We start from the raw sequence: 27,990 nt of genomic DNA on the forward strand, positions 1-27,990 counted from the left end.
AAAAGTAAATTAGAAATTTGGCTGATTGTTAAAGCATTTTGCTTCATCTTGCAATATACTCCCTAATAAAAGACACCAAACTAATTCAATGGCCAAATGTCACCATAGCTATGGAATATTTAAACACTTGTCAACGATGTAAAAATATCTATTTTTAAAAAAATACCACAAAGCATGCAACTAAAACGCCAATATACTTGCACCAACCAGTTGATTTACTGAACGTTTGCGAAGGAACTAAAGCCTAATAGCACAACTGACCATAACATATAGTGGCACATCACAATCGGTAATACCAAAACAGAAGCAAAAAATGACTATATTAGCAACACTGGAATTGAGTAAAGGGTGATGAGTAGTTCCTAGCTTCTTAAAAGTTCGATCCATTAGCTGGGGAACAAATACAAACCCAACACGGAATGTGGCTATGATTATTATTTACTTCTTCACACAATTTTTCTATATGACAACTTTCAAAGGACACTGCTCATTCCATATAATTTTCCGAGTTGCTTTAATAGGAACGACCCCTCTTCAGCAAGACTTGCTGGCTCACTTCCAGTGTTCTGTCTAAGTCATTTATCGCTTCAACTCACCAGTTGTGAGTGTTATTGTTGACCTGCCATCTGCGAAAGTAACATCATCTGGGGCAAGGACTCTGAGTCTACGGGCTAGACGGACTGGATCAGATACTAAAGTTGCGTTGTTATATTGGAGTGAACGTTTCTTACGACCAAACTGAAAAAAAGAATATATTTAAACGAATTTACCTATTACCGGCAAATTTTTGTGCTTTCAAAATCTAAAGTGGGGTGATTTCGCTCTTTTTTCTTTTTTTTCAATTTAAAATACCAAAAATTTTTATTTTTCACGGAAAGTATAAAAATAAGTTATTTTTTCAAATTCTACGGGGGAGGGGAATCTAGGGATATGTATGCTCCATCTGTCTTCTTTATTGACACCACTGTCAGAGCACATGCACAGGTCTAAAGTTTTTCTAAGCGTTTAAGTTTTTAGCAGCTTTTGGGTGCGCTGGTGGGTGATTTGCTGATGACTTCTACTTTTTAAAAACTAATTATCAAATAGAAATATTGTCTCAATAGCAGTTATATCAAATTTAGAATCTTAAAAATGTCCTCTCATTTATTATACTTTCAGTTTTCAAAGTGGAATCCATTGTCCCCAATGCTTGTACTATTGTAAAAGTGAAATCGGGTAAATTGAAAATTTAAATTACTATAATATCTATGTCAACATATCAAATTTTAGGTTTCATACTATTTTGAAATGATTTAACCTATTATCTGTTTCTTAACGTTGGCATCTATCTCAAATAAAAGGAATGCTATAAGAAATGGGTAACAGCTCTATTATAGGGGGGGATTACTCCCAAACGCTTCAGATTTGTTCTATATATGGTTTCCAAAGTGGAAGCAATTCTCTCTAAAGCAGTTTCCACGAGTTAAAAGCAAAATCAGGTAAAAGAAAAATTGTTGAAAAACTATACTATCTAGATCAGTGCAGCAATTGTTTTGTGTTTCAATCAATTGTTTCAATCAATCAATTGTCAAGGTGTCACACTATTTAAGACGATTGGGACAGTTTCCTGTTTTTGACATTTAAGTACATCTTAACTTAGGAAATGCGAAAAAAAATAACACAGGGATGGAATTAATTAAAGGGCGAAGTCCAAGGGATCCCACCTAGGGACTATTGGGTCATGAGTCCGGTACAAATAACAAGAACAAACTTGATGAAGCTGTAAATTTGCTTTTTCTCATAGGGATCTGACTTGAATCAAAATAATGGAGCCCAAGTCCCTAGTAGACAAATTAGCAGTTGAACCAGTGAGCGTGAGGAGATATAAAACCTGTCGTAGATTTTTTAGAATGATAGAAAACAGGCAAAATAAGACCAGCTAGCATTACAGGGGAGGTTGATTATATTCACTAATTAAAAAAAAATTAAAACTAAGGGGTAAATCACCTTTGTTAATGCTCTGAGAGAAGAAAAAGAGGAGGATTTCTAAGAAGAATATCTGCAATTAGGAGGTAAGTCTTTTCGGAATTTGCAATCAAAAAAGGCATCTCCACATTCAAAGTATACTATTTGGTATTTTCAGATTGCTTACCATAAAAAATTAAGCAATTTTGTTCCGTAAAAGGAACGACATCACAGAGAAACAGAGGGACTAATTGCGAAAATTCTTGTGACTCAAAACCTGTGGTATTTTTATCAACTTTAAATTACTCGCAAGAGAGCCAATCAGGTAAGAGCTGAATTTTTATTTTGTTTTACTAGCTAAAACGTCATACAGGAAAACTAATCAGTTTTTTGAAAAAAGGCAGGTAATTTTGGTCATCTTTCTGACTTAATTTTAAGTAATAATGAGGTTGGCTTCCAAAAATGTGACACAAACCGAAATTAATAGAATTAAAGCACACTTTATGCAGTAGCAATGTAGGAAAGTAATCCCTCGTTGTTTAAACTAAAGGAATCCAAGTTTCAAACTCATGTCTCTCCTTTTTTTTACATCCCTTTTCAAACACTGTTTTAACAATCTGTTTTCTCTTTTTCTTTTTTCTTTTTGCTGTTTTGATTTTTTTTTTTTTTAATTTGAAGCCCTCACTGTATATTACAGACTTACACATTGGAATTTCGGGAAAGGTTTAGAATTTTTGGAAAAAACGATTTTTGGAAACTTTCATCTTCAAATATTTGATCTCCATTACCTTATTAGAATTATCAGATCATGGTCAGCAAACTTCATGTTTTTTTTTTTTTTATTAACTAGATTTTTGAAATGATTTTCTCAAGGGTTCTTAATAGAGAAAAAATCCCAATGATCCTGGGTGATATATAAAAAAGTGCCATGTCCCCACTGCTGTCAGCACTGTTTTGGCAGTGCTTCTGGCTGAGTAAAAACAAAAACAATACAAGACTTACCAGGGCTTGGTCCTCAGGGCAAAATCCGCATTCACTTTTGCAAAGTTCAATATTACATTCGAGGAATACTTCAACTTGATCGGGGAATTTGAAGGCCTGAAAGTAGAAAATGTCGATTATGAGGTATCAAAGTCATAGGCACCAGTAGAAAAGGGCTATAAGGGCTATGTTGTCCAAGAAACAAAACCGTAGTTTTGTTTCCTGCTATGAACTAGAATCGTAGTAGTAGTAGTAGAATCTACTACTACTACTACTTATCAAAACACCAAGGCGCCTGAGGTCAACACAGCTACGCATTTCAACTTCAATCCCAACCTATTCAAAGCCTACCTTTTTATACCCTCCCAGGAAATTCCCATTTCCCTTAAATCTTTCTCCTTGTACCTTGTACGTAACCTTGGGTATGCTGTTAAAAACGAAAAGAAATTAAAAAAATTAGGTTTTCCAAATGAAAGTAAAGAACTACATTAAAGCATACAACTAACATAAATTATTCCCTACATGAGCCTGATCCTCTCTCCTCAGCCCTCGCTCTTGAGTTAGAATAAGAGGTTTCTTAAAGAAGTAAACTCTAGCATGGAGAAAGGGGGGTTGAGAAGGGGGCTGTCTTCTTTACATACAGAGTAATTTCTCTTCGTTCTAACTTTTAAAGCCGCTCTTTACTTTCATTTGCACAAAGCTTCTTATTTTAATCAATCACATATTTGGATGGGGGTGTAATTTGCTAAGGGACAGGGGAAAAGAAACTACCCCTGCAAGGCCCCAGTTTTCCCTCCTCTCCCTATCTAAAATTTTATGTCTTCAGAAATCTTGTCAAAACTAAGATAGGCCTACATTTTTCAAGCACCCACAGAAACAGATCAGTTTTCCTTAGTATACCTTTGCCTTTATGGTACTATATGCCTCATGTTGCATTTTTCACTGTCATTTTCACTTGACTTGAGAAAATGGGCTCTAACCTTGCCTTTCCTCTTCAGGACTTTAGCGAAGTTATGCCCCTGAGTACGAACAGAAATGGGTAGAAAGGTTTCTAGATGTCCCCAAGGAGAGCAGGGATTGCTTCTTGTCATAAAAATTGCACTTTTTCTTATACAACATGTATGGTAAGTCATGCCAAGCATGAGATTACGGTAACTAGATTTGTGTAATTTAGGTTATTAGGTCTAGATCAATCAGAGATCAATTTATAAAGGTGACAATTGTAAGAAACAGGAAACGTATTGAAAAATCGTATTCTTATTGAATTTGTGAAAAAAAATCGTGTATATAAATTTAGAATTGAAGTAGAAACAACCAATCTTGGACGCTTTGCAAAATAGTACATTTTTAAATATATTGATTATTCCATATAAGAGTCACATTTTGACAAGTCTAATGGATGGTAATTTTAGAATCACACATCTTCTTTAATGTAAATTCTCGGGCATTAACAACCCCCCTACACTCTTAAGATTATTAATCAGCAGACTCACATAATAGCTGTTGCTGCCATAAAAGGCTTTCTTCCGCGGTCATATGTTAATTAGCAATACTTGCCAACAATTAAATATAAACTAAATATAGTTAAATAATTAAATTCAATAATTAGATATGAGCTAAAAAGGTATCAGCTAACAATTCTCGGAAACGCATATTTTTTTAAAACTATATTTATATTTAATTTAAGTCTGTAATAGACTTGCATTATCTACAGTACTACATCAGATGGGCGCGGTTTCTTGCAGGAAACCCAAATTATTTGCAACATCTTGCAGTATTTTTGAAAATACCATGGATTTTTCAATTTCAAGTTCATTGATTATTGAAAAAAATAAGAGCTAAATTAAAAAATCCAGAGGGCCTATTTACCCAATAATTGGAAACAAAAAAATGGAATTTATAAATTCAATGTTAAAATTCATAATTAATTTCTCAATAAACAATAAATAAGAAATAAGCTCACCATCTACTCAAACGATTACAGCTGATTCCCTCAATCAAATAAATTTTATCATAATATTTGACAACTGTCAAATGCGAATGGCAGATGAACGCGCAATGAATTTAAATTAAACTGATTAATTATCTATTGATGGATATTACTCATCAATCGTTACTAAAAGCAAAAAAAACATTTCTGTTTATTTTATAGTTTCGTTTCTGATTTTCCAGTTCTGACGCAGAATTTTGTCGCAAGTTGTTAAACGGTTAGTGAGAACAATCAAGTATTGTCAACGCTGCTGGAGCGCAACACTGGTCAGTGCAGCCAAGTCTGTACTAAGCCACAAGCTGTAGCTACGAAATGCCAATTAGAAAGATTAGCTGATGCAGTTTACCTGGAAAAAGGCAAAGGCAAGTAAATTGACTTCAGCGTTTCCGGTTTGTCTAGTCTTTTGCCAGGGTCCCATAAGCTTCTTCTTCAAAACGCAGCCATTGTTGTCAGTAAGTATGACTGGGTTGTTGCGGTTGCCATCGTGAGCAATGCAGTCACGGACCTGCAATAGAAATTTGTCTATCAAATATGCGGGTAAATGTAAGGACATTAGTAATGAAATAGTTTCAACATGCAGAACCATGGAGTGAAGATATTAACTGTGTCAATTTAAAAAATATGTTGTGACCTATTTTGGAAAATTCGGGAGAAAACATATCTATCCGTAAGGTCTACATTGTTTTACGGCTTGGGATATAAACCTGCTTATTTAGATTAGGATATAGATATCAATAACAGGTTTGGTATTTCAAAATTCCTAATTCTTAGGGGGGGAGGACAAGACTTTTCAAGGGGTTAAATACTAAATAATGTCTATTCTTACCCTTTTTATAAAAAATTGTGTTATTTCCCACCAAATATTTTCTGAGTTTTAGTCCTTGAGGCCCCTTTCCCTGTTAAATAATATTTTGATCCCTTTAAAAATTAAAAGAATGTATAAAAAGAAAATAATAGAAGATAAAAAATAAGACATTAAAAGAGAATACATCAAGACACATAGCTAAGGTTAAATATGGTACAAAACCAAAGATCCCAAGTCCCTGCGGAAATTATTACTGGACTTAAATCATCTTATAAGGAAAATAATGTATTATAATAACATTACTATAAAAATAAATATAACACGGTTATATAAAGAACAAAATTACGTTACATTTATTTTATTTCTGCATATCTTCCTTATCTTGGTGGATTATCATTTTAATGGTAATAAATAATAATACTCATTCAAAAATAGCCTATAATACTGTAGTTCAAATTTAGACATTCAATAGTTTTAGATAATTATGAAACTGACATTAGTGAATTTAATAGACTGTATTTGATTTTTGAACTTATTTTCTTGTAATTGAACAATTTCCGTTAGAACAAGCTACTTTTTTTTTTTTTTTTTTTTTTTTTTTTTTTTTTTTTTTTTTTTTTTTTTTTTTTTTTTAATAACGAAAAGGAAACAGACAGACATTAAGATATTTTCAACAATCTTTCTAAAAAAAATATTAAATAGTAAAAATAAAATTAGAAAATTTAAACGAGACAATTCTAAAAACTAGAGTTACATCATAGAGACAAAAATTAAAAAGCTTTATTGTTTAATCTGTTTTTAATTTTAGCTAAATATAATTAAGCAAAGAATTTTAATTTGGAAAAAAATAGCCGAATATAAGAAACTGATAAAAAGAAATGTCAAATTTCTTAACAATTTCACATTATTTCTTGCGTTATAGGGGTGTTTTTAAAAAAAAAATCGAAGTTATTTAGAACCCTTGACTACCCTTCTAAGTCTGAAAAGCCAATCCCAATATGCTGTAACTTTTGATAATTAGCACGTTAATGAGCCATACCGTTTTGATATTTTAAAGAAGACGCACACATAGTTCACGGAAGTATGTTAGTTCATGTTACCACAGTCCTGCATAAGTTATTTACTGGACTTCGATGGTCTTGTGGGTTTAAAAGCAAAAGAAAACTGATAAAACAAAACAAATCAGTAACCAATTCGATGCACATGAGCTGAGATAAATTATTAGTTAAAATTTGTATGCATCATTCAGTTAGAATTAGGTAATTGAATTAATCATAGCATGTCATTTTTTACAGATGACAACAGCTGTTGATTATCCGAAATCTGGAAACGTGCCTGGAAAGGTAATAAAGCTGGTATTTTTCTCGTAAGTTAAAATCTCTATTATGATAATCATGGCAGTGCTGTATTTCTAATGCGTTTAATAATATAGGATCTCAACGTAAATACCATGACGTGATGTTTTTAACCTTCGATTTTATTTGCTTCTTGGGAAATCAGTTAAAAATGATGATGGAGCTAAATTGAATATAATGAGCCTGGGTTTTTGGATCTCATGCTGCGTAGGGGTTTCACTAATTTAACTTGTTATTTAAAATTACCTTTTTATTCAGATTAATTTATTTTATCTGATCAATAGAAACATTTTTATTGTCCCTCCCCCTTCCAATATCTTTTTACCACTATTACCGAAAATCATATGATTCTCTTCAGAGAAACACTCTGCACCACAATCCCTCCCCCACCCCCCCCAAAAAAATTGGAATATATTATATAGGAGACTTAATTAATTCAAATATATTGTAATTCTATTAGGTAAGATATTTAATTTATTATTAAACGCCAGTTTCCTCTAATCTTGTCTTAATATTGTCCAAATAGTATAAGTAACTTATAAAAGTGGAAAATGGCGCTAGTGTTGGGAAAAACAGCCAATGATATCTAACACCAATTTTTTTTTTAGACACGCTACTGGCCATTCCAGGTAATCTAAAATATTGTGTAGCCAAAGAATGCAGAATTCCGCAACGATTGTGTCTTCCTGTTTAAAGTCAATTCCCGACTTAGCCTGCCAAGTTAAAAATATTATATGCTGAAAAATTATCACTTAGAGAAAGATTCAGCTCAAATTTTATGACATTCCAGATTAACTACACAAATTACCAAGTTTTCTTTGAAACCCCTGCGTTTTTTAACAGTCGAATGTATACTGTCAATGGCTTTATCAGTTTTTAGTTCTTAGTTTCCTGTGTTAAATCCCTGAAAATTCAAGTTTTACAAGGTTCATATTCCTTATAATGTTGCCCTTGGAGTCATAGCCGTCACATATTGAGAACAATGGGACATACCCCAATGCACACAGCCAGTCAGTACGAAACGATCGGCCAGTAGAATCGTAGTACGAAGCACCGCAATTGTTACCAATATTTTATAAATGCTATTAATATGATATTGACATCTCAATGTATAAGAAACATCTTGATGTTAGATTTAAGCTGTTACGAAACGCCGTTAAAAACTTTCAATAAATCAGTAAAATCAATTGGCAAAAATCAATGGGCAAACATTAATGTTGACAACGTAAAATATTTGGCACAAATTCTTCAAATAGAACTGTCTGGGGTTTGAGTCACAACACCCAATATGGATAGTCCTATCCTTTTTACATTTGTTGTTCTCAAGACAGCGCCACATTCAGGGGAAGGTAACTGGTTTAAACCCTAAAATATTTCGCTAGATCTTAAATTGGTCGTAAACACCCAGGTAGACAAACTATTTCTCTTGAAAAACTAAAAAGTATTGCCTGAATCGTAAATTTGACCTAATAATACACCTTAATAAAACTTAACCCCCTCCCTAGAACTAAAAATTATTTTGCCACCCATTCCACCCCGGACAAAAATATGTTGATACTCCTCTCCTCTCCTCGAACGGAAATCCTAGATACAACACTGACTGAACCAACGTATCATAAATGATCATTAAGTATTTGTCGTTACTTTTGTTAAAAGAAAATATAGGCAATTTGTTTAAGTGTAAGTGCAGAACAAATTGTAGTGTTAGCCCTTTATATATGCAGTATAAGTAATTTAAGGGCTGAATTTTTCGTTATTTTCCATTTTGGGCTAAGGTAATAACAAATCATTCATAATCATTAATGATGGTTGAGCTGAACCCATACTTTTCATTCCATAAGATTTACCGTCTTGTACTTGAAAAATGTGAATTTTCGGAATAATTTTTGTTTGGAATTCTTACAGTATTCGTTCAAATCATATCTTAGTATTTTAAAAATTTAACGTTGGAACACGTTTACTTTTAATTTAAAGGTCAAGAAGGGATTTTCCAACATAAAAATTAAGTACAATTGAACTAAGTCCATTCTACGACGTTCTCTGTGTAAGACAGTTCAACCTAGAAACAACCTTCAAGCTCAAGCGCATAAGCAATCGAAAGATTATCTTTCAACAATTATTGACTGTATTCAAATTAAAACAAGGTAAAAATACTTTTCTAAGCTTTTTTGCTGTGTTTATGAAATTGGCCCAATTGGTTTCTGAACAGTAATTTTTATATCAAGTCTTTCAAATAGAGAGAAATATTAACTTTTGGCTACTATGTCTACCGTGTTAAAAATTAGTAACTAGGAACTGAATGGTGCCCAAGCAAGCTAGTTGTCACAGAAGGCACAGAACAACAGAGTGATACGAACGCATATGAGCTATTGGTCGAATGCGTCAAACCCCAAACAACAACAACAACTGAATGGTGTTTTAACATTACTATATATCAGAAGGAGGGGTACTCGTCATGTTTTCTTCATCACTTAATAACTTATGTTAATGTTTGTTTGTTTTTTCAACTGTAAAGTAACAGTAAAATAAATGGTAGGAATATATATTTTCTCAAAGTTTCTCGACTTCTTGTTTTATGGACTTGATCCAATTAGCATCTATAAATCTAAATTAGCTAATTTTCCATTCATCTTTCCAATGAAGGACAAATTAGATTTGCGGGTACTATTTTTACAATACTCTTTAGAAATAAATGATGGATAATTAAAAGGTGTTTAAATATTACTATATATCAGCAGGAGTAATATATTAGCAGGAGTAACTGAATGGATTGGTGCGCTGGATTCAGGATCCTTTGTCTGAGAGGAAGCGGGTTCGAATCCCAGTGTACCCAAATGTTCAGTTTGGGACGGGGGTCAGTGGCGTGACTCTGTAAGCTTAGCCAGAGTCGACCCAGCTCTAAATGGGTACCTGGAGAAATCTGGGGAAGGTAAACAGGAAGGGTGTGCGAAAGCACAGGATGGTTGGCCCTCAACCCCCCATTGCACTTCCTGCCTGAAGGGCCAAGAAACGGAGATCAGCACCGCCGGTAGGGACTGTAAAGTCTAATGCCGTATCCTTTACCTTTTTTTTACCTTTTAACTGAACGGTGTTTTAACATTACTATATATCAATAGGAGTGGCATTCGTCATGTTTTCTTCATCACTTAATATCTTATGTTAATGTTCGTTTGTTTTTATTTTTTATTTTGAAGTAACAGTGAAATAAATGGTAGGAAGATACATTTTTTCGAAGTTTCTCCACGTCTTGTTTTATGGACTTGATCTAATTAGCATTTATAAAGCTAATTTTTCATTCATCTGTTCAATGAAGGACAAATTAAATTTGTGGGAACTATTTTTACAATACTCTTTAGAAATAAATGATGGATAATTAAAAGGTGTTTAATTAATACTATATATCAGCAGGAGTGATGTTAGTCACGTTTTCTTTATCACTAAAGTTCAAAATGTTAATTTCTGTTTTTATGAAGTGATAGTGAAATAAATAACAGTATATTCATAATTTTGACCTTCACTGGATTGACAAGAATTGTTAATTTATCCTTGAACTATTGTATGCACTTCATTTAGTATATGTTAATATGCCAGTCACTGAGAATAGCTTTCTCTAACATTACAGTGTGACTTGGGTTTTCAGTATTTTCTATTCACATACGGTATCATATATCTTGCTAATAAAGACGTTCAAACATGAATAGATGCATCAGAAAAAAACAAATGATAATTGTGATTAAGGGCTTTTTTTAAGGCCATAAGGCTTAAAGAGCTCCCATAGTGGTTGTCAAAATTAGATTTTGCAACAGAGGATTTATTATGGAGAAGGAAAAAAGTAATTGCAATAATTTTTGCAAGCAATTTTGGAATACTTCCACGCTAGTTATCAAAAGTAGATTGACAAAATCTATGACTGTTTTATTAAATATTAAGAGTTATGCAAACGCTAAAGGATAAATATTTAAGGATATACAAAAGATAAATAACAAGAGTAAACAATGGATATATACTAACGATTAAACAAAAAACACTAAAGGATAAATGTAAAAAAAAAATATGAAAAAGGATTAAAAATAAAACGCAGCTGGATGTAGAAAACATATTTGTCTTATTAGATGGCAAATTTTTCGATTTAAAATTTTTTCTTTAAATAAAATAATTTACGACATAAATAAGTTCAATAAGCACGGCAGGCCCTTATTAAATTTTCTTAATATTATATTCATGATTCTATATAGTCTGAAGATTTTTAATTAGAAGTATTCATTTAGAGAATCTCTTTTAAAAAGCGAAGGAGCAAAATTATATGAAATATTTTGACTATTAATAAGATGCCTAGACAAGATTCAATATGATTTTACTAGTTGTTGTGTCGGAAAATGTTTATTGAAGACACAGTTTCATTGTATGTCTGATACCAAAAATTAACAACAATCGCTTTTATTGGCCTTTTCATATATACTGAAAATAAACATATATCAGCCAGCATAGAGAAGGCATGTCAACGCACTGATAAGTATTGAGAGATATCACGACCAAGACAGCCTAGACTTCATGGGACTGAAGCCACCATCCTTCCTCCAGAGTGTCTGTTTCAAAATTAATTTTTGTTATATATTCCAGACATTAGTAGTGTTCTCCATTTGGTATAATGAACTATTCTAACAGCAAAATTAATCCGAATTTCAGTGATTCAAATGGTATATTTTACTTTTGAAAGCATTTATGATCGGCTTTTCTTCTTCCTTTCTTTTTTACAACTGGTAATAATAAAGAATAGAAAGCTTGTGTTCCAGGACCTGCTCCTATCGCGGATCTACTTTCTGAACAAAAGCACTTCTGAAACAAAAAGAACAGTTTCTTACGTGAATATCGAAGCCTGGATCACCGGTGACTGATATTACCATGGTCATAGTTTCGCCAATGCGCACAAGGCCGTTAGCTGATGGAGCCAATGGACCTTTACCAATTTGGATGTCCATAAAGGCATTAGCAGTGTCACCACTGAACGAAACGATTTGAGAGTCAAGTTGATCCACACTGAATATGGCTGAAACAGTTTTGTCGAGCTGACCTTCCCAGAGACAACGGATTTGTCTTGATGTGTCCCAGACCTAGAGTTGAATTATCTATCTAAAGTAACTATGCACAAATTTAACATACAAGATATGTTTTACAACAAAAAGAAAATTGTAACAAAGATACTTCAGGACTAGCACTACAGCAATACGAAGCATAATTGAACTCTGAAGTTAAATAAATATCACATTTTAGGCTGAGACAGTGATAACAACAATGAAACTATCCTGTAAAAATCTACCCTCACAGAGACTCAAACTCTTAGTCTCTTATACACTAGACCAGTGGTTCTCTACAGATTTTTGGCCCACCTAGGTATTTCGAAAATCCTGCTGCCCCCCTCGTGGTAACTAAATTTTAATACAAAAAACGTTACATTGCTGGCCTGAAGGAAGCTTAAAAGGCCATTAACTTTTTATTTTGGTGGGGAGAGGGGGGTGTTCCTTTAGGTATATTGTATTCTAAATAAAAATATTGACTGTATACAATACCTTTTACACAATATACGACGTCATTGCAATACTATCATGTATCTTTTTTGCTTTTTGAATGCATTTGAATGTAATGCTATTTACATGATTTTTTTTTCAAAATTAAGGCTCTAAAGCATAGTCAGCTGAAGGTCGCACATCCTTCCCATGACCCACCAGTATATTATCATGCATAATCGATTGGGTATGCGCCCAACATTGGGAATCATGGGGCTAGACGGCCATAGTAAATTTAGGTAAACTTAAATCAAGCTAGAATGAGTCTCAAAGCAACATTAAAATCAATTTTTATATGAGGAGACTGGTTGAGTGCCTTTAATTAAAAGTTTAAGACTGTGTGGCAGCGTAGCACAGCGATAGAGGACATTTTTAATGTGCATTAGACTGGCGTCCCACTAATGATGTAGTGTTTTCATAGAAGAACATTCTTTCAATGTTTAAAGTCAAGGTACTTAAGACAACTTTTGTGCAAAGGGATATTTACACGGATTTGCATACATTAGAGCAAAAGGAGCTGGCAAAACTAAATACTTCTTATATCCAAATGATACACCAGCATCTACTGTGTACTTGTCTACTTAATTGAGAACGAGCTTTTTGACTGTTTTTATTGATCATAGCTCTTCTTGTATTCAATTTTGTTTTCCCTTCTCTTTTCCTGTTTATATTCTTTTTTTAATTTTGCCGAAAATTTGACACCAGGGGGGATGTTTGTTTATTAGGATGATGTCTATCTACGCCCACCTAGGTTACGCCTGTAAGAAATATTGGTGTTACGGCTAGGGCTCATGTGAGACATTTTTACTTACCTATAGCCATATAAGAATTGAACATTTCTTTGTCAATTCTCTGTTGCAAGACGTCTTCTCGAGTGTGAAGACTCAAAAGGGATTTCTAAGAACAAATTATTGAAAATTTGGAGGTGTGTTACACTCAGTTTTGATCTTAATTTTGAAATTTGAAATTAAACATTGGACGTTGATTGGGATGACAGCCCCCCTTACATTAAAAAAGGTATTGAATTTGAGGCTTGAAAATGGACAGAAATTAATTAAAACAATTTTTTTTAATTATAAGTAAGAGGTCACTATAAAACTTAAATAGTACAGAAAATAATCTTAAAGGTCAACACTCTCCCTGGCTCCCTGGCTCCTCCCTGGCTTCTATTCATAGCATAATCAGTTCAAGCATAGCCCATATAACGTTATTAATATATGACAACCTCTATTAGTTTTATTTTAAAACTACAAATTATAGTTCTACCATTTAGTTTAAATGCTTAGTGACATGGCTAATCTAAATATTAAGTTTATTTATTTATTTATTTTTACCTCCTTCCATCATTGTTTTTTCTTTTCATATACATGATTTCTGTCAAAAATTCGTGAAACAAAGGAGCCAAGAAAAGACCAATCTGACAATAGATAATATAAAGTATACACAATTGACCAAAAATTGATAAATCTTACTTCTTGGATTCCTTCTTCCATTTGAATGACAATTGTGTTCTCAAGGTAAGCTTGCCCACCAGATCCAAGCTCGTCAATGAACTGAGTACCACATTGGTTAAGCACCAGGGTAAATGTGTAACTTGCCTGACCGCTATTCAACTGGACAAACGTGCACTCTTGTCTTGTGTGGAAACCCTGAAATAGAAAAATACAAGTTGCAATGTTAGTAAAAGGGAAAAGTTAGAGAAAATGTTGTGTACACACGTCGAATCTCCCGGCCCTCTGATAGCCAGCTGAAGCTTCTAGCTGTAGACTATGGCAGCCATCAAGGAGCACTTCTATCTAATGTGCTTCTTGACAACCAAAAATTATAGGGATTTTTAAAGGGAGATTTTAAGTTCTTAGCCAAGAGAAACAGAGAAATTTTTTTTTTTAAATCTCGTTATTCAGAACCCTTTTGTTCTTTATCGAGGACTAAAAATTCAAACCAGATCACAAGTAGGCCTATTAGGTTTTGAAAGGGCTGAGTGATTTGTCTTTCCTTTTTAACATACACCTAAAATTATAAGATTGGATTACAAAATACGTCACAGACATAAACCAATTACTTTTAAGCATGCTTCTGACCACTGTATTGAAAAAAAAGTATTCTCTTCTGCTCTTGGGTCTTAGTACATAGTTGGTTATCAGCTCTAAAAGATGGCTCAAATGTATCCCATAGCCCGAAAACTACAATAACTGTACTAAAGGGCGCGCCAGGATTTTTATTGGGGGGGGTACAGTAAAAAAAGACTTTAAAAAATCTATAAAATTTTATTTTTTGCATTTTGTTACGTTTTGTAACAGCCCCGTAGACCCTTGCACCCTCTGGATACGGCCTTATCTATACTACATACCAAATTTTGGCTGTAGTAAATGGCAGACATAAAGCTTTAAACTACATTTGTTCATTTTCTTTATTTTTACTGTTATTAAGAAATAGATGGTTTAAAAAAATATTATTTGAATCCAAGATATGAAGAAAAAATATAGATATAAAAAGGCCAGATTTGTAACTATTTCTGTAGCCGAGTAAACAATACATGACTCATTTGGGAAAATATAAAATTTAAGAACCTTTGGACCCAAATAAAATTGGAGACAGTAATTGAACCAAAACCGGTTTTTGACGGCTTTTTTAAGATAAACTTAAAAAAATATTGTTGCTGAAACACTCTTTATTCGTTTACTGGAATAAAATCCGTATTAATCTGGTTTGAACACGAAAGAACCAGAAGAACCAATCTGTTTTGAAAAGATAGAGTTATTTGAAAACCATAACGCCTAGAAGATACTGTGATTGAATTCATAAGAAAATACGTCCAAAACACAAACCAATGACTTTCACTCCCCTTCCTTTTATACTTCCGGGGGGGGGGGGGGGTAAAGTTGAAACCACCTTTCCCAAATCAAGTGAAAATGAAAGTAAAAAATGTAAAATGAGCCATTTAGTACCATATGGGCAAATATATACTAAAGAAAACTGACCTGTTTCTCTGGATGCTTGAATTATGCAAACTTAACGTAGTTTTGACAAGATTTTTTTCAGAATCTAAATTTCCACTGGGGGAAGGAACTGGGATCTGGATGGGGCGGTTTACCCTCTCTACCTCATAGCAAAAGACGCCCGTACTTCTACTAAGGAATGTCAGGACTTTACCAGAGAGTTTTAAGAAAAAAATGAGAAACATCATTGTTTTCTTTTCTGAAACACCGGCTAAAATAAAAACGCCTGATAGTGTCACTCGGGCATCACAGATTTATCACTTGAATAGCTTCTACATGATGTAGAAAAAATATGGATGACCGGTTAAGCAGCAACCAGGCATCAAACAAGTATGGTGGCACCAATAGTGGCGGGGGCGTTAGTCTGGAGCGGAAGGTAATTTCTCTGCATCTCTTTGTCCCAGTAGATCTTGGACAGTAGTTTTTGGGGTATTTTCATCAAAAAATACCCCCCCCCCAAATTTTGAAAAACCTTTTACTTGTATTTTGATGTAAAAATCCAAAAAAAAATGCTTGTACCCCCCCCCCCCCCTGCTTTTTGTGAATTGGCCCCCATAAAGTGGCTTAATTGATAAATATACCTAAATAATCTGTTTTTCCTGCATTAAATGCCTTTGCAAATCTTTGCTGGCGGCATGGAAGACATTGCTACCTATTTTTCTTTAGCTTATTATAAATGAATACGTCAATGTGTGGCACAAAACTTACTTTAGCATAGATGACTCCTGAGAAAACTTGAGTGAAAACAACAGTAACAACCATGCTTTCTTTTCCACACTGGACGTCTAAATTTGATATTGTTGGCATAGGACCAGTCGGCTGAAGGGGCATAAGCAACATGTTATTTGGATCTGTGTTAATTGGCTGAATTACAGGTCTATTGATAGCAGGCAAGGGTACAGGGTTGGTAGCTGGCAAAGTTGGTAATGCTGGTTGGAGTGGCTGCACTTGAGGTGGACGCGGGGCTGGGATTAATGGGGCGGCTGGTTGTATGGGCCGTGTTACTGGAGCAAATGTGGCCGGGGCAAATGTTGGTCTTGTATTTGTTGGTGGAAGGTAGTTAGCAGGTATGGCTTGCGAATTGATATTTTGCGACGCAGAACCTGAAACAAATGGATTGACTATATGCATAAAACAATAAAATATAATGTTATAAGTTTATACTTGCATTAACGTTGTAAAATATCCTTAAAATAATATGAAATTTTATCCACGTATAGCATAAAATATCATGAGTATATGTTTCTTTACATTATATTTTCAAGTACAAAACATATATAAAACGAATTGTCCGCTAATTTATATATAACATAAAGCAAAAATAAATAAGTAATTACATATAAAATGGATACAGAATTTGGTAGCTGATAGCCATAGAGAGTCTTGATAGCCTTATTGGTAAATAATAAAACTGAGACTTGTTGACGCTAACACTTCTAAGCTATCAATACTACTTCCATAGATAACAATCACAAAGAAACATACTGTCCGGTAATTAATCAGCCAGATTTATTTTTAGTCTGGAAAAGGAATTACTCTGTGTAAGAGTTTACTGCTAGCATTTCTTCTAGGATGGCGATGATGCAAGCTGGCATGCGTGCACGAGAGGAGGACATCATAGGGTCCCTATCCTTCTCTCGAAATATTAGGTTCTTTCGACACTTCATTTAGTCTCTCGTGTTTTTTTATACGAGGGTGCTCTGGAAAGTTTCTGACTCCGTCAATAAAAGTCAAGGAATATAGTTATGCATCTTTTAACAGGTGGTCATGCGATGATTTTTAGCCATTTTGAACATGCAGTTATTTTTTGAAAGTCGTTCTAGTAGGTTGATGTGAGAAATTTTGTCAAAATGAATAAAATCGGGTATCAAGATGTTATATAATATTAGTTTATGAAAGGTAATACACCTACACAAATCAAATATCAGTTGGACTCTGCTGGGTTGTTAACCGCAGTGGAATTTTGGGAATCTAAATCTAAACTTGGCCGTAAGAGCTTGTTTAATCATGAACGTTCGGGATGTCAGAAAACTGACGACCGCTGAATTAAAGTGATCAATATAGCTGAAGTTATAAGAATTTCCAAAGGACGTGTTTGTCACATATTCAAACAAGATTTAAGCATGAGGAAACTATCCGCGCGTTGAGTGCCACGTTTGCTGACATTAAACCAGAAACGATTTCAAATGAGCATTTCCAACGTCCTGTTGGTGCAGTTTATGAGACAAGATAAGAATTATTGCAAAAAGCATGCAGCTCATAGTAACGCGCATAACTCCAAGTTTGGTGCTGACTAATTATTTATCTTGATCGATTATACTCACAAAGTGGGAACCATTTCAACAGCATACTATGCATCAATACTTAACAAGCTAAAAGTAGAATTTGCGGAAAAACAGCCACATTTGCAATAAAAGAAAATGCTTTTTCGCCAATACAACACGCAATCTTACACCTCAGGGGATGCCACGGTGAAAATTAAAGAATTACATTTTAAACTGCTTGACTATCCACCTTACTCACCATATCTAGCAAAAAATTCTAATGAAAATATATAGCAAAAACGTTCCCTCAGCAAAAAATTGCGCTCGGAGGACATATATTTTCGTCAAATGAGGAGGTAATCACCCTCTTGAATAAATAATTTGCATAAAAAAACCGCTAGCACTATATTGACGTGTTAAAGAGATGGGAGTATCACCAGAAGAAGTGTGTAGAGTTGAAAGGAGACTATGCATACAAACAAAAATAAGAAAATTTAAGAAAAATGTTTTGTATCTTTGTTAGGTCAGAAACTTTTCATACCACTCTTGCATATTGATAAATTACACCTCTTTTTATGTTCCTTAAATCTGTGTTTCTCACCCCCCCCCAAAAAAAAATCGCTCTTTACGTGTTCGTGCGCAAATAACTGCCGTGCTGGTCAAAAGCAAAATGATCGAGATGGAAGGCTCTTGATGTAAGAAAATAGTTTAATATCTTTAATTTTGCAAGTAGTTTAGGTCTTTTTACTTTTATTTGTATGATACAGAGGAAAATACAGCGCTTAACGAGAAGAAAAAAAAGCTACAAAGAGCATAGGGTTTCGCAGACAGTCTTACTTATGTTCTAAACAGCATTGATGACTGTTTTACTTCTATAGTTTTGACGTTGTAAAATTTAAAACAGAAATGTGTATTTTTTTCTGTAATTATTTTTGTTGCTGCAAATATGAGATACAAATATGGGAATATGAGATAGCACTAAAACTGAGGCTGAGACTGACAAGATGTTATTCATAACTTTTACTTTCTTCTGCGTGTCGGCAATCAATAAGGACGTGAGAAAATTTTGAATGGTTTCCGGTCCGTCATGCTGATTCAGTTCAGTTGAAAACAAGACAGAAAGAACCAGAAAGAAAGAGAGAGCGAGAGAGCGACAGAGAGAGAGAGAGAGAGAGAGGGAGAGAAAAAGTGACATTCTTTCAAAGAAGTTAGATCAAGCGAGCAGAGTAGAATCCGTCGATATAGCTATTTTCATTTTTCTTTTTGGAAAATCGGCAAAGGTTGATTAAAAACAATAATCGTAGATTTGAGTAAAATATCGGTAAAAATTCTGTAATTTTTTTCAACAGGTGGTGTGAGATGTTTTGTGAGAACCAATTAAAGCCTTGTTCTCATCGAGTTTCATAAGAGGAATGCCCATTGTGTCCCATTTTTGGCATACTCACGACCCTGTCGAAGTGTCGCTTTTAATTTTTATTTGAGAAACTAAATTATAAGCCTAATATGGTTCAGAATCTGCAAAGCTATGTAAGTCTGGACTAATTTTCTACTAATTTTCCTACTAATATTTTTACTAATTTTCTACTATCTAAATTGAAAATGCTGTGAACTTCTCTGGATTTCATTAACCAAAATTTGCTTATAATCGGCATTAATCGGAATGTCGATATTTATTCACAAATTATAAAATTTGATTGTTAATCTGAGATTTTCAAGAAAAAAAAAATCGTGAATCTTACAAATCCTAGAGTATGGAAGCACAGGCTGTTTTACCAGCCCACTTAGCAATTAGGGTGATGATGAAGGTTTTGAAGCAAGAGGGGAGAGGAAGAGAATGGGGGATAGTAGAAGGATGGATTGACACAAGTACAACGTCTCTCCTTATTTGTTTTAGCTTTTAGCAGGTTCTCAAGTTTTTCCTTCTGTTAGTGCAAAAGTTGTTGGCTCAAATCCAAATTATGCCTTATGTGAGTTTGTGTTTTTGTATCAAATTTATCAAACTAGTTCACAACGTAAACTGTTTTAAAAAAAGGATGCATGATCTTAGTCTAAAAGGGTTCAAATCCTTTTCTACCAAAGTTATGCTTATTGGTTAGATATTATATTCTCATTTCATTCGCTGGTGCAGATTATTTATTAAATTTTGACCTGATTAGGAGAAATTAAGCTGGAACCATCTCAAACCAGATTATGAACAATTAAGCTGGACCCTTGTCAGATCTGAAAACTACACTAGAAATATATATATATATATATATATATATATATATATATATATATATATATATATATATATATATATATATATATATATATATATATATATATATATAAGAATAAGTTGTATGTGTGTTATGTCTGTCGAGTGACGTCATGTTTGTGTGTCGACTGACGTCATGTTTGTCGACTGACGTCATTATAAGGATTGAGCTGTATGCATCATGAAGTTGTTTGTCGACTGACCTCATGTTTGTCAACTGATGAAATTACAGACCGGGGCACCGGGACACAAATGACGACCGGGACACAGGGAATATAAATGACGACCGGGAACCTCAAAGAGAAATTACAGACTGGGACACCGGGACACAAATCACGACGGGGACACAGGGAATATAAATGACGACCGGGAGACAGGGACACAACTACAACGGAGACGCCGGGGGCACAGGGAAGATATATAAATGACGACCGGGACACAGGGATTGTTCGAAGAGAAATTACAGACCGGGACACCGGGACACAAATGACGACCGGGACACAGGGAATATAAATGACGACCGGGACACATCATTAGAAGAATGAGGTATAGATCGAATACGGATTGTTTTTCCCATGGACAATTAAATGTTGCATGTTCAAGAGTCAGTAAACCTGACAATCTATTTATATGCACAGACAATGGGACAGCGAAGAATGTTGTATATTCGCAAGTTTTACGTAGTTAAAAACATATATATATATATATATATATATATATATATATATATATATATATATATATATATATATATATATATATATATATATATATATATATATATATATATATATATATATATATATATATCTATTCGCTTTAATTCATCGGTTAAACTGTGAAACGACATACAGCTTTGACTTCGAAATTTTGAAACTTTTATTTTCAATATGGCAACCAATTCAGACACTACTCGACAGTACGAATACAGATTGTCAGTAAAATAAAGTCCCTTGGTACTAATCAAAATTTCACCAGTATACTTTTCCAATGTCTTGATGCTAGAAATTACAATTTGTAAAAATAGTATCAACAAATTTCTAAAAAAAAGCTTTCAGTCAATTTCATGTTCGAATTTTAGAATAACACAAAAATTATTTATTTTGTACTCACCGCCGATTCCAAATGGTTTGTTTGGTTGCTGGTAATTATATGCTTGTTGAGTCTGTCTTAATGACCTCGTATCATTCTTTCTACTCCTGGCTAATGCGACTTTGTCTAACTTCTCGGTCGCTACAACCTAGGAAAAGATTCTGATAATGAACTAGGAACAAAAATATATTATTATCATTGGCTCAATAAAATAAAACTGAGCATTGCATTTTCGCATTTAATTTTCTATGTTGCTTTGTTATGGGAAAAAACAATTTGGCTAATGAACTGTCCGTTCACTGATCAAACGAATTTTCTAAGTAAAAATGAATGACAGAGAGCAATCTAAATTGACAAGATAAAACAAACCAATTCAAATTTCAGAGTATAAAAGTGCATTTTGTGCTAAATATGGCTCTACCCAATGAATACTATCAATGTCTCATTCTCCTCTATCGATCATTTAGTTATACAAACATTCTTCTGCCTAAATTTGAATACCTTTACGTGAAAGGATAGCGAGTACGAACTGTTCAGAGACAAAATTTAGTTTATATATTTTATCTAAGTTTATTTCTGTACAGTAATGACAACCCTGTTCACAATAAGTGTCCTAAACAGAGGGAAATGATAAGTCTAGGAAAAAATTCTAGGGAAACTGTATCGGGATGAATACCTCATATTTTCTCGAATATTGTTAAATATTGGGCATTTTGAACATTTAGAACTTCTGGGGTAGGGGGCATACACCAAGAGCAACAATAAAAGTTTCTTTTCTGTCTCATGGTAGGCAACCTCTGATGAAAAAACTGAACCCAGTTAAAATTTTACCAGGCTCAAAGACAGACAAATTTAAGAATGCTGAGAAATTCAAATTGGAAAGATTTTTTTAATCAAATTTTCAATAGAAGAGAAGTTTGTAAAGCAAAAATATATCTAGAAAGAATTAAGGGAGAATCTAAACGATGTGGCAACTTCAAAAATATTAGCTCCCCCTCCTTTTTATGTATACGAATCAGGCTGGTGCGCCTGCTTTAGGGGGAAGAATAAGGGGGAAGGCCTACTTCCAGAAGAGGACCAGATTTGTTAAAACATAAAAATTCCTGCGATTCACAAATTGCATAATCAACAACTTTGGTGTACAGTTATGGCCAATAGACATTAACTGAACGAACACGTTTTCCAATAATCCCATAATGTTTTTTCTGAGTTGTCTGTTTTATGATCCGTTTCCTATCTACACTGTTCGTTAGCTGAAAACCCATCACCCATATTATTAATTAATATCATAATGTTGTAACGTTGCTAATGGTCGGATCTCATTACACATGAGAATAAAGCGTAAACCACAAATGTAATCGCAATTCATTGATATGTTTTGCTCAATCAACCGTGTTACTAATTTAATGCTAGAAAACTTTAAAGGCAATAAGAATATTTACTTAAACAAAATATATTATTGTCCTTTTTCAATAAGGACCAATTGTTCTCATGAACATCATTTTGCGGGCCAAACCATTTTAAACACATAATCAGAAGTTTAAAAATCCTTTATCTTTACTTAAACTGTAATGGGGCGTCAAAGCTAAATAATATCAGTCTTATATGGTCAGGAGTACCCTCTTTCACATAAAAAAGAAAAAAGAAAGACATGGCCACAAATTATAAATATAGAAAATTGTTTAAAATTCGGAACTGAAAGTATAATATTTTAACTGTAAGTGCTTTTACTATAAAATCTAGGAAGCCAAGAAATGTATTTCAAACTTACCGTAGCTAGAAATAATGCTACGAACAACTTCATCCCCTCGACCTAGAAAACACAAATGAATAAAACCAATATCAACTAATAAATCACTCAACACTAAGTCAAATCTTCTGCAGTTATTTTGCACCTCCACAATACCACTATTCAAAAAGGTTAGGAATCAGTGAAAGTTGGCCGTAAGTGAAAGTGTCTCACATACGGGTATCATAGTTAAGTCACTTTTTGCTAATAAAACGCTAATCATAAAGCTATTCCCTTTGTTTTACCACCTTGACATGGCGAGGTTCAATTTGAGCATGGTAACTCCCAAAGGTAGCATGTGATTATTCTAATCTAAATGATATGCCTGAAGCATCCAAGGGGATTTTTCAGGGGGGATAATATGGGTGCCCTCGTCGGAGCACAGGATTGTCAAATTGTAAGTAAAAATTGGAAACCATAAGATATTTAGGAGTCTCACTTTGGGGGCTTGGGTAATTGTCCTTTACATCCCCTTCCCCTAGAGTTTGAAAATACCTTTTTTTGGTATTTGAATCGAAAGTATCTGTTTTCGGTAATTTTTTTGAAAAAAATCGAAAGAAGGACAAAATTCACCCCCTCCTAGATTTATTTGTTATTTTTTGGTCTTATCGCTTTTTTTTCAATTGGCAAATATTGCAAAAAGTGAACGAAACTACACAATAAATAATGAAAGTCTATAGATTTAAGTCTAAAGCCTCTCATGCATGTGCGTCTGCTTTCATTGCTACATGAGTGGAATTAACTTTAAAAAGTGCAAAATCTGGGTGGAATGAAAGCTTCATATTCATATTTGTTCATATTTTTTTCACATTTTTTTCATATTCATTTTTTGTTTGTTTGTTTTTTTGGTTTTTTTTTTCATACGGGATTAAGCTTACAAGTTTGAACGCAATCTGTTATATAATGTCAGTAGGAAGGCCCAAAAAGCGAAAAATTGCGATTATTACAAATGATGATTCTCTGTTTAGACAAGGGATTACAACAATTCAAAAACCTTAAAAAAGAAAACCAAAAATTTTAATCACTCAACTTTTAATCGACCAAAAATTATTTTAGAAAATAGGAGGAAACACCCTCTAAAAGTCACAGAATCTAAACGAATTCAGATTCAGCGTATCAGAGAACCCTATTGTGGAAGTTTCAAGCTCCTATCTACAAAAATGTAGAATTTTGTATTTTTTGCAGAAGGCAGATCACGGATGCGCGTTTATTTGTTTGTTTGTTGTTTTTTTCCCAGGGGTGATCGTGTCGACCCATTGATCCTAGAATGTTGCAAGAGGGCTCATTCTAACGGAAATGAAAAGCTCTAGTGCCCTTTTTAAGTGACTAAAAAAATTGGAGGGCACCTAGGCCCCCTCCCACGCTAATTATTTTCCCAAAGTCACCGAAACAAAATTCTGAGATAGCCATTTTATTCAGCGTAGTCGAAAAACCTTATAACTATGTCTTTGGGGACGACTTAATCCCCCACAGTCTCCGTGGGAGGGGCTACAAGTTACAAGCTTTGACCAGTGCTTACATATAGTAATGGTTATTGGGAAGTGTACAGACGTTTTTCATGGTTTTTTTTTTGGTTGGGAGAGGGGTTGAGAAGAGGGGGATATGTTGGGTGAACTTTCCATGGAGAAATTTGTCATGGGGAAAAAAATTTCCATGAAGGGAGTGCAGGATGTTCTAGCCTTATTAAAAAGAAAAAACAAGTTATTATTTCATTATTAAAATGAAATAATAAATATGAAAAAGTTTTTTCAACTGAAAGTAAGGAGCAGCATTAAAACTTAAAACGAATAGAAATTATTACGCATATGAGGGGCTCAACTCCTCCTAATACCTCGTTCTTTACGCTAAAGTATTTTTAGTAATTTCAACTATTTACTCTACGGCTTTTGTGATTCAGGGTTCATTCTTAAGGAATTGGGACAACATTTTAGCTTTAGTATAAAGAGCGAGGTATTAGGAGGGGGTGAACCCGCTCATATGCGTAATATAAACATGAGAATACAGAACTTCGTTACGTCAGCTAATTTGTAAGTTACGTAAACCTTTTACTAATAAAAACGTTCGTAAAAAATTAAAAGTCTTAGTTGCCTTTTCAAGTAACCAAAAAATTTGAGGGCAATCAGGCCTCCTCCCCCTCCTTTTTTCTCAAAATCATTCGATCAAAACTATAAGAAAGCCATTTAGCCAAAAAAATAAATTTACAAATTTCGTTTTAATTATTCATTTGCGGAGAGCCAAAATCAAAACATGCTTTGATTCAAAAACGTTCAGAAATCAAATAAAAAAACAAGTTTTTTTTAACTGAAAGTAAGGAGCGACATTAAAACTTAAAACGAAGAGAAATTACTTCGTATGTGAAATGGGCTGCTTCCTCATCAGCGCCCCACTCTTTACGCTAAAGTTTTTTGCTGTTTTAAAAAGTAGAGTTGAGAGAAAGAATCAAACTATGCTCCTTTATGAAATTATCCTTTATGAAATTCTCCATTTATGAAAATTATATATATATATATATATATATATATATATATATATATATATATATATATATATATATATATATATATATATATATATATATATATATATATATATATATTCTATCTGATGTCAGCTTGTCCTTTACTTCACTCTGCTTTAAGACTGTAAGCGTTTGTTATTCTTATTTTAGCAAATATCTGGCTTGTTTTCAATTGCAGGTACCCATGACTGCTTGAGATAAGTGTCTAATTTTTGCAAACCTGAAAACTGTTGCAAACCTGAACTCGAGCAAGACTTGTGGAACGAGATTTCAAACGGACAAAACCAATACCTAAAATTATTTATAGCTTCACTTTATAAAGCGCATGACGGAAATCTATTTTTACAGCTTAATTCTATGGACAAGTGACAATTCCAAAAAAAGAAAAATATTCGGTATCATTCTAGTTTGGTGGCTCCAAAGAAATAAACGTGATAATAAAATAAAAGTAATACCACTCTTTATTTATGCTTTTTCCAAATATCACTTTTAGTATTTCTGACAATTGATCCCCCCCCCCTGATGGTCCCATATAGGGCCTCAGGATGTTTCTGACATGTTTTCAGGATGTTGTGTAACATGTTTTGACATATTAAGATATGTTTCTACTAATAGGACTAGCATGTTTCTCCCATGGTTATCCATATTTCTAATACTATTTTACCAACAATTTCAGTGTAATAGCCCCAGGCAAAACTAGAGTTTTTTAGAGTTATGACTAAAGTTACCCGTTATACACATCACAAGATGAAAAACAACGAAGAATTATATTGCTAGGGCTACATATGGGACCATCTCGAGGTGGGGCGCATTGTCAGAAATGTGAACAAGATATTTGACAAGAGCATAAAACAAGGAATCTAATGGTACTATTTTTGTTTAGTAAAGATATTTTATAAGGATATGTCCTTCTTTAGAGTTTCCGAGCTTGAATGTTACTAAATATTCTATAGAAAGGAAATAAGCTGCTAAGAGGAAAAAACTTAGACGAAAAAGTTTTTTTATGAAAAACTTAGATTAATTTTTTTAATTTCGCAATAATCTATTAAACACAGTACAAAAAAAACATTCTAGCGTTTTATCTAGAGAAAAGGAGGGATGGCAGGAATTTCTCCTAGTTGATAACGAACAGAGAAAAGAGCAATTTATTTTTCCCTGATTTAATTAAATGTCCATTTTTGTTGTGAAATCTTTCTGCGGTAAAACGGTCGTGTCACACTGGCCTTCCCGAACGTGATGGATTTGAATCAAAGTTAGAATATTTTGCTTGTTATTGCTGCAAAAGAGCTTAGATACTAGTCTAATATAGGTCTTCTTCGCAACAGTTGCTTCACAATAAAAAAAAATGAAAAAATAAATTCAGTGTTTAGCCTAGGGCTGGTTAATCTTTCATGAAGACCACCTCTAGGAAGGATACACTACAGAAACAAAAGAGTGGTGCCATTGAATTCCTCATCCAACACTCTCACGAAATATAATTTCACCTAAAATAAAAGTTCTACCCTACTCCCCTCTCTCTAATGAGGCTAAACATACCCTTAGAATATATGAAGAGTTTTACAAGAAAACACAATAAAAATAAATCTCTTAGATAATAGGCATAAACATTCTATTAGCTCCTTCCACTTTAATCGAAGTTTACCCCAATTTTTTGTATAGTCTAAGGCTAAATCTTCTCCCAACATGGAGAGGGGGGCTCTATGGCATTGTCACAGTTAGGAAGATTATATTTGGAAGGAATACCGAACAGGAAATTTAATAGCATTATTTTTTTTGTTACTGTAGTGTATCCGGTAAACGTATCACAGTTCACATTATTGACTTACCATAAAGTGAATATACCACTCGATCCACTTTTTATGCTCTTTACGAATATAATAATCGCTTCTACCGCAAATTTAAATTTAATCACTTTTTGAGCTCTAAATAATGACGAATTTATTATTAAAGTATGAGTTATCGGTCGTTTTCGACAAAATAATACCACGTTTTCTCAGTGGCAAAATGATTTATAGTTAGGTTAGTTAGGTCAAAAGGTGCTTAAATTTGAATTTGCAATAGAGCCGATTATCATATTTGTAAAAAACATAAAAAGGGCATCGAGTGGTATGTTCACTTTATTGGTAAGTCAATTATATGAACTGTGAAATATTTACCGAAAACTAACAGTAAGATGATGACGGAAATTATAAACTTAAGGAGGATTGTCTAACTAAAAAACATATATTTAGAGAAAAACTCACAGAAACAAATCCTTTCTTATTTTATATTAACCAGCAACCGCCACTCTAAAACAGCTACTAATATTTTAGCCATCTTTCAAACACTATATATATTGTCAACCCACACACGTAACCTTTTTTGCCAATGGCTACTCGAAAAAAAAGGAAAACTTTTTTAAATCTTTTTTTACGAGACACCAGCGTTGT

At 33.6% G+C, this 27,990-nt stretch overlaps 1 protein-coding gene across 1 annotated transcript; it reads right to left on the reverse strand.

The window, feature by feature from the left end:
- Positions 1 to 127: 127 nt before the first annotated feature.
- On the reverse strand, positions 128 to 27,934 carry LOC136034371 (uncharacterized). Its single transcript, XM_065715514.1, has 9 exons — positions 27,805 to 27,934; positions 23,026 to 23,067; positions 21,276 to 21,402; positions 16,347 to 16,741; positions 14,112 to 14,288; positions 11,938 to 12,186; positions 5,262 to 5,420; positions 2,947 to 3,042; positions 128 to 738 (listed from the first exon to the last, which is right to left on the reverse strand). Exons 2-9 carry the CDS (start codon positions 23,056 to 23,058, stop codon positions 580 to 582), a joined length of 1,395 nt encoding a protein of 464 aa, XP_065571586.1. The 5' UTR covers positions 23,059 to 23,067; positions 27,805 to 27,934; the 3' UTR covers positions 128 to 579.
- Between the last annotated feature and the right edge of the window lie 56 nt (positions 27,935 to 27,990).

This window comes from Artemia franciscana, chromosome 13 (genome assembly GCF_032884065.1).
Source record: "Artemia franciscana chromosome 13, ASM3288406v1, whole genome shotgun sequence".
Lineage (NCBI taxonomy): Eukaryota > Metazoa > Arthropoda > Branchiopoda > Anostraca > Artemiidae > Artemia > Artemia franciscana.